This window comes from Lepidochelys kempii, chromosome 7 (assembly GCF_965140265.1).
Source record: "Lepidochelys kempii isolate rLepKem1 chromosome 7, rLepKem1.hap2, whole genome shotgun sequence".
NCBI classification, from domain to species: Eukaryota; Metazoa; Chordata; order Testudines; family Cheloniidae; genus Lepidochelys; species Lepidochelys kempii.
Window position 1 is genome coordinate 121,645,525 of NC_133262.1, and position 8,135 is coordinate 121,653,659.

The 8,135-nt window shown below is 45.8% G+C and overlaps 1 protein-coding gene across 2 annotated transcripts; it reads left to right on the forward strand.

Moving 5' to 3' along the window:
• Nucleotides 1-73: 73 nt before the first annotated feature.
• ATP5MK (ATP synthase membrane subunit k) lies at nucleotides 74-5,990 on the forward strand. Of its 2 annotated transcripts, none has more exons than XM_073354473.1 (4): nucleotides 74-166; nucleotides 2,491-2,588; nucleotides 2,676-2,770; nucleotides 5,886-5,990. In XM_073354473.1, the coding sequence occupies exons 2-3, from the start codon at nucleotides 2,502-2,504 to the stop codon at nucleotides 2,766-2,768; spliced, it is 180 nt and encodes a 59-aa protein (XP_073210574.1). In that variant the 5' UTR covers nucleotides 74-166; nucleotides 2,491-2,501; the 3' UTR covers nucleotides 2,769-2,770; nucleotides 5,886-5,990. The 2 variants fall into 2 exon arrangements, with proteins under 2 accessions (XP_073210574.1, XP_073210576.1); XM_073354475.1 differs by lacking the exon at nucleotides 74-166 and adding an exon at nucleotides 700-799.
• Nucleotides 5,991-8,135: the final 2,145 nt, after the last annotated feature.

Here is an 8,135-nt window from a genome sequence, read left to right on the forward strand (position 1 = left end):
GCCAATCCTCAATCCCCACTCTGCGGCCTCGCCTACCGGAAGGACCGAGTGGTCCAATCAGGCGAGACATGTCTCCGCGGAGGCGGGATTTCCCGGCGCCATCTTGCCTGTGGACTTGGAGTCGGCGAAGGGCACCGAGCGGCTGCTGCAGGGGAGCGCGCGGCAGGTGGGGGCGGTTTCGGGCCGCGGTCTCTGCGCGCGTGACGAGCCCGGCGCAGGCGCCGCGAGCGCCTCCCCCCGCCGGGCGGGCGGCCGGCCCCGGGGTCCCTGGGCGGTGCCGTACCGCGGGGGGGCTGCTGTGACCCCTTGCCTCGGGCGCGATTCCCGTCGGGGCTGCCTCTGCCGCGGGAGCGGACGCCCCCTGACTGCGCAGCAGCGGGTCTCGCTCCGCTTCGTAGCCGGCCTCGCAGACCCCCCCCCCCAGCCCTTGTCCGACCCTCGCCAACCCCCCCCCGCCCCCCCCCGGGGCTGGGCAGCCCTGGGTTGGCACCGCCGGCCGAAGGAGACTGGCTGGAAGTGGGGCTGACCGGGGACCCAGCTCTGTGTCTGGGGGCGGGTTGCCCTTCCCCCGAGCTCTCTCCCGGTCCCTGCCTCACTGGGTCGCTGAAGGCCGAGATCCCTTTGGCTCTTGCTGCCGTGGAAAGGAAACGGACTCAACGAAGCTGCCCCGAAAGCGTTTGTAGGTGCCTCGTGGAGCTGGGTCTGGATTCTCCTGGCAGCCCTGCCTTGTAGCGGTGCTGTCCCTTTCCCCTGAGAATAACCCACGCTCCAGTGTCGACCAAACAGCGCTTTCCGCAAGGTCGGAACTGGGGAGGTGAAATTTCTCCCATTTACATTCGCGTTTGATTTACAGGGACTTGTAGACACCGTCAGTCCCGTGCCGGGGACTGGGAAATGGGCTTCTTGTTGCACCTGGGATGGAATGAGTTGAGAAAGTGAAGTTGTGGGTGCACCTGGCTTGTTGGTGCAGCTAGCGGCAACGCCTGGCCCGGGGGGTGATGACACCTGGAGGAGTGTGGTGCAGCAGAACTGGCTAAGGAGGGCACCTGGAATTGTCCGAGAAGCAGAACTTACCTATTAATATCTTAGTTCCAAATGATCTACAAACTATCCCACATAGTAACTCTGTCTAGGACCTTTTAACAATAGTGACTGTTGGTGTAAGATCCCCTATGAAAGGGAAAGGATGGGAAGAATGATGATCCTGCCTTTTCAAAGCTCTGCTGAGTTGGAGACCCTTATCCTTAGTCTGTAAAGCTACTGTAAATGCATTTTGGGAGCTCGCTGAAAGTTAGAGTTCTCCACTGCTGCATACCAAAAACTGGAGAAGGTCCGGGTTTACACCAGAGACATAGATTAGGAACAGAATGATGCATCGGCTGTCTTGATAGAGATGGAATCTGGTGATGAAGTTCTTCTGTTAGTAGCACTAGATGAGAAGAGGCACTTAGTGATAATGGAGTGACTTCATCTGGTGAACCACTAAAATTATGTGACAAGTTTGCATTGGGCTGAACCCTAGTGTAAACACCAAACGTTTGTCCTGGGAAAAACTTAGAATTCCTAGACTAATACTCTACAGTAATATTGAGTTAACTGAAGTTAGTGCAGGATCACTAACCCATGCTTAGACGTGGGCAGGGACCAATAAAATGTGGTGGGATCTTTCAGTAATCTGGTAAACTAATTTGTGGGATTGCTAGTCTGTAAACAGGAGGCATTTAGAACTGAAATAGCAGAGGTTTATCTTGGGTAGGGATTGTGGTGCATTGCTTTTTCAGTGAATCTGTGGCCAAGAATGTCAGTTTTTTCACAAACTCTGAGAAATCTTCATTTTCAAAAATAGGGAGAATGGAAATGTACATGTAAAAATTCAACCCAAAGGACTTCAAAAATCATAACCATGTTGCATAGATATCTTGGTTTTCCCTTTCAGGCATCTACAAAAACCCTCGGTATTTATCAGAGGGGTAGCCGTGTCAGTCTGTAGCCATAAAAACAACGAGGAGTTAGTCTTTAAGGTGCCACTTGCTGTTTTTGTGGATACAGACTAACACATTTATTTGGGCATAAGCTTTCATGGGTAAAAACCCCACTTCTACAGATCTGAAGTGGGTTTTTTACCCACAAAAGCTTATGCCCAAATAAATGTGTTAGTCTTTAAGGTGCCACTGGACTCCTCGTTGTCCTCATTATTTACTAATTTGTCTTTATTTGCTTTCATATAGCTACCTATATCTTTGCCTTGAATCAGTTGCTTTCTTTTTCCAGATAGAGCAATCCTAAGTGCACTGGAATCTACTTGTGTTACGTATATCCAAGGCTCTGTTAAATATAATTAATTAAATTTTCAATAGCTGGCACTGGCAGCCCCAAATGTAAAACTTGCTGAGGCAGCACTCGAAGTAATCATTGCACTAGTCACCTGCTGAACTATCCAGCAGATACACCTGAATGTACACATACTAACTTGTCCTTCATTGCATCTAGGACCAGCAACCATGGCAGGACATGACTCTGGAACACAGCACAAGTTCACTGGTTTTCAGAAATACTTCAATTCCTACACCATAACAGGCAGAAGGAATGTATGTACTAGTTAACTTGCCCTTAACAGTCACACTTCAAGGGTGCTTTATAAGGCATCTAAGTTTAATTTTCTTTTTTCTTTCTAGTATGTAATAGCTACATATGCAAGCATTGCCATGATCATCTTATATTTCAAGCTAAGGCCTAAAAAACAAACTCCAGCAGTGACGGAAAAATAGTGGTAAGTGGCTGGTTTTTTATAACACCCGAAAGAAATTCAGTCCCTCCCCTCCCCTAGCAAGTAGGGGTGATGGCAGATGGGGAGAACATGGAGTGAGAGAGGCTATTAATGTAACCAGGTGATGATCACATGGTTCCCAAGCTTAGGCACGTGCATATCCTGTGGTTTAATTAAAGTTTAAAATTAATTCTTTAAAAATTGAGTCACTTATTGTGGACATTGTGAAAGTGGTAAGTTTTTGAAAGGATTTAAGTGAGGTGGAGTGTCGGCAGTCCCGAATGCAATGCATTGCTAAAAGGACCCTGTTGGCTTAAAGACATATTTAAAATTCTTCTCTTACTGCTGACTCCAAGAACGATTGATTAAAATAGGGAATCTTCAATCTAACTTCACTGCCTAGGCTATGTGCCTCTAGCCCAGGGGTGGCCAACCTGTCGCTCTGGAGCCACATGCTGCTCCTCAGAAGTTAATATGTGGCCCTTTGTGTAGCCACCGACGCTGGGGCTGGAGCTACAGGCGCCAACTTTCCAATGTGCCAGGGGTGCTCAACCCCTGGCTCTGCCACAGGCCCTTCCCACTCCACCCCTTCCCGCGCCCTCCCCTGAGCCTGCCGGGCCCTCATTCCTCCTGCATGCCAGAAAACAGCTGATCTGGAGGTGTGTGGAGGGAGGGGGAGGCGCTGATCAGCAGGACTACGGGGGGTGGGGGAGAGGCACGGGGTGGGGGGGAGCGCATGGGGGGCTGCTGATGTATTACTGTGGCTCTTTGGCAATGTACATGGGTAAATTCTGGCTCCTTCTCAGGCTGGCCATGTCTACTCTAGCCATTTCAGCTTAGAGCTTGTAAAAAAAACTAGGTTCACTTTGGTTTAGTCACTCTTACCAATTCTGCAATCAGGCTGACTTGCATTAACAAAACTGTAGCATGTTTGGATTGCAAACAAACATTTCTCTGCAGTGTTTTTAAACAGTACTGGAGTAAAAAATTCTCAAGCATTTCTATTGGTCTTGAATTATATAAGTGGTGCTACCAGCCTCACGTTAAGGTTGCCTGACACTTCCCATAGAAAGAGCCTGTTTTTAGTTGCTTGTAACTTTGCCATACTGTTTGGGGTGAAATTTTTCATGCTAGGTGTCTGCCTTAAACTTCAGCCAAAATCGTGCAGCAATTTTCTTGAATGAGGTGAAGGGAAAATGTATTTTCCCCAGGGCTTGTTTTGTTTTTTAAATAATTTCTGGCAACCTTTTCTTAGAATAGCGCTTGCACCCCACATGTTTTAGAGCAGTGACTTGAAACTTGGCAGGGAGGTGGCCGTTGTGTCAGGAATGTGCTTTCTGTCATCCCTGTGAAAATGTGCCTTTGGAAAAATGGCAATTTGCACATGCTCAGTAGAGACTTCTTAGACTTCATCACTAAATTACCCAAAGTCTTTCAGCACTGGGCATGCCCCAGCTTGGAGCTAAGCAGGACTGTCTCCCTGCAATTGCAGCCCTGGGCTGCTGTGGGCCAGGCTGGTTCTGGACACCTGAACTGAGAACAGGGAATCTTTGAGATCAAAGATGCCATTGCCGGGCCCAAGTAGCATGGAGGAAGATGCTGCCTGATTCGAATGCAGAAGGCAAAGTGGGACTAGAGACTGGTTGGAATGGGAGAGGGGGACCTAGGCAAGAAGATGGGGACAGAATCAGTGGGGCAGGGGAAACTAGGTATGGGGAGAGGGAAGACAGATCTGATGAGCTGGGGTACAGGCAGAGAACCACTAGTGGCTGGGCAGACAGACCAAGATGGGAGGTCCAGAGGGGTGAAACTAGGACTTACTGGGCAAGGAGACTGGGACAAAAGACCTGAGGAGTGGGCCTGGTACTGACTGGGTGTGGAGAATGGGACCAGGATGAGGAGCCAGCGCACACCCCTCCAGAGCCTTGAAGGGAACCCAAGAATCCTGAGTCTCACCATTCTCCTGCTGTCACCAAATATCTGAAACCCCCTGGCCAAGTCTCATCCCCCTCTAGTGCTGGTCACACAGAGGATGACAACCTCCTACTGCTATCAGTTACTCAGCTGAAGTAGCAGAAGTCCGTGCAGTGGTGATGAACCCTGCTGATGAACCATGTGAGTGTTAATTTGATGCTACATGATGGCATTTCTGTGTTTTTCAGTTTGCTTTTTAAAAAACTTAAGACACTACACTAAAAGAACATTGAAGTTGCAAAGGTCAAGTACTCAAAATTAGGAAATGCCCGAACTAAGGTTGCCTGTACAACCTTAATTTGGCCTCATGTTATGTTACCATTTAATTACATGATATTGTCTTTTCTCCCCCGCAGGACCCCTGCCTCATTCATTGCACAGAATGGATGTTAGTCACTTAACAAAATAGCAGCTCATTAGGTGAGCACTGTTTATTCTTGACCCTGAAAGAGGCAGGGGAAATGTGGTGCATTCTAATGCACAGGTGCAAGTGGGTTGATTTAAGGTCGCACAGGTAACCCTAATTCTGGCATTTCCTAATCTTGAGTGCTTGGCTTGGTAATGCAATGATTTAACTTAACTCAGAGAGTTATCTGTTTCTCAGCCATAATGAAAGAATTAATTGTCTGATAGCCTTTTAAAAACCCTAAATTTGATATGAACTCTTTAAATGTGCTATGCAGTAATAGGAGTACTTAACTGCTGAATAAAACCATCACTTAACAAATGAACATAGTTTGACTTACTGAGCACATTTATCAAGACAAACTCTTGCATTCATGCAAAGCACTATCCAGTCTGCAGTATGGAAAACCTAGTCCTTTAAAGAGAACTATCATGAAAAAGCTAGACTTGAAAACTTTGGCCTTAGTACATACAATCCTTGAAAAGATCCAGATGTAGAAATGGATCTGTGAAGTAGGGTTTAGGGGTATCGTGCTCAGCTGTCCACTGCATGACTGGCATTCTCTGCTCAAGACACATTGCAGGACATTCTTCTTAAAGTTGCTTACCTTAACATGGTTGTGGGTTGTTTTTTTTTTGGGGGGGGGGGAGAACTACCTATACCCAAGCTAGTAGCACTGAGCAACATTTGCTTGTTTGAAAGTTACGATTTTAATCTAAATCTTTTCTCTCTTTGCAGGTTGCTGGTATGTGTGTTAGTGTTGGGCCTCATATTGCAATGGAAACAGGAGTTGATGTACTATTATGTACAATTCAATAAAACAAAACAAACATTGTTCAATTATTTAATAGCAAAAATATGAGTTTGTATAAACTGGAGATGCAGTGACTTTTTTTAGCTCTTGAAACTATACTACTTTCCTGGTGGAGGTAAAGTGCTCTTGGACTATCACATTTGTATAAAACATAAGGCTGACTCTTCATAGTTGAGTGAAAGAAGAAGAATTAAAATCATAAAATGTGTCCTTAACACCAGTAGTAGCTCACTCATGACAGACTGTAAAGGTATTTAATAGAGCTTCAAAGGCTCTCTTGCTGACAAGTGGTGGAAGCAGGTCCTTAAAATTATTTTATGAAAACAAGTTTAGTGTTTGACATACTTTAGCCTTGATAGACTTGACTCTTACCCTGTCAGACAGCTTTCCTCTCTGTGTTAAAGGTGTTCAGAAATTCCAACTTACATAATTCTAGTTTCTCCATGTTTTACTGCCTGCGTATATTGTGAGGTCCTGATTACTCTACTTCTCTAGTCACCCAAGGACAAGCTGGCTAGTTCTGACCATATGTAGCTTGCTCTGGCTACTCTCTTTAGAGCTGGTTGCTCAGTTCTTCTTTAAGGCCATTCTCCATTGGATTAGGGCCTCCCTTGTGGGGGTGGGTAGGTAGGTAACTGCCTAACCATGGAAACAGGAGAGCTACAGCAGGTGCTTGGCAGCTCTAAGGATGGCATCCAAAATCAGGAATCTACCAGGAGCCAAACTAAGGACTGCAACTCCATTTAAGAACTGCCCCTTCAGCATCATCCTGGGGGCTAAAGTAGACCTAGTGCCATTGCTCTCACCTCCAGCATCACTGATTGAGTGGATTGCTTTGTTTCCCCACCTCAGTCTCATATTAGTTGTGATTCATTTTCACTGTTGTTAACTCCAAGATTTCCAAAATCATAAGTTAACCAGAAATCTCATGGGAGCATTTTAAAACTCATGGTGTTTTAATCAGACATTTAAGATGTTTGGACTGTTTTGATAATTTAACCTGTAGGGGGAACCTACCTTCCCCTTGATGGATGAGCATTTGAGGGTCAAAATTCAGTTTAAATGGACTCAAAAATGTAAGTCACCTCTCTTTCCCACCTTGGAGGAACATTTACCCTTTCCTAACCTCTGGGATGGGGGATGCTACCTTTCTCCATTTTCCCATTCACTATCTTCTCTCTCTACAATACTCAAACTCGATCTCCCATTTCCCTTCACTGCCATGCTCTGGCTGTACGTTCTTGGCTGCCTCATTAGTTCTCTCCTGTCCTTATCCTTTCCTCCCATGCTACCTCTACTCTTTCATGTTCCCCAGCCCTGCCCCTTGCTGCATTGTCATCAGGAGGGAATGAACCTGTGACACTGGTGCGAAACACCTGAGCCTCTTGCCTGAGCTAAGACTCAGTGGTTCAGAAATCTGCAAGTGTTATGTCCTCAGCCACCATTAGAGGGAGACAGAGCACCACAATTACAACTGCAAGGACTATCCCACCTTCAAATGTTTAACAAACCAAATTATAAAGATTTATGCCTTGCTGCTGTAAATACATAAATTATGCATAAGGCTTTTTCCAGCTAGGATAAAGGTGTAAAACTGAAATTTTTAGGCAAAGCTGCTTTTAAGATAAGTGAATAAAAAAAGTAAAAATTTTCAAAAAGTGAAAAGATGTTTCTCAACCATAATGAGAAAACGAATTATCTGACCACAACCCACCCCCCCAAAATTTACCTAGAACACAGGATTAAGGAAAAAAAAATCAGGACAAGTGTTTTGCAAAAGTCAGGTGGGAAGGTAGCAGGGCTCATAGAATGGAAACTGGTTTCTATTCTTAATTATGAAGCAATTACAACTCCACAATGTGTGAATTCTAGAAATAATGGTAATGAGCCAAAATTTTGCCACCAAAACTCACATAGCTCACCTGTTGTGTGTGGAAGAGGTGTCACTTTTGGGGGGTGGGGGGAAGTAGGGGGGAGTCTCCTCTGCAGTATCCTCTTTGTCCGTTCCTTTTCAAGCTCTCCTAGTATTTTATAAAATGAGTGAAAAAAATATATTGGTAGAAAAACAAAATGGAAGAGTCTGGATATGGTAGTAGGGGAGTGGATTGGGGAGGAATGGGCTAAGTGGATTTTAGGGCTCTGTGGGATAGAAAGAGAAAGGGCAATTTGAAGAG

Excerpts from the sequence above, each read along its gene's own strand:
- ATP5MK (XM_073354473.1), top strand. The coding sequence starts at position 2,502 with ATGGCAGGACATGACTCTGGAACACAGCACAAGTTCACTGGTTTTCAG. Across the intron at positions 2,589-2,675 it reads CCATAACAGGCAGAAGGAAT|TATGTAATAGCTACATATGC; the intron begins GTATGTACTAGT and ends TTTTCTTTCTAG.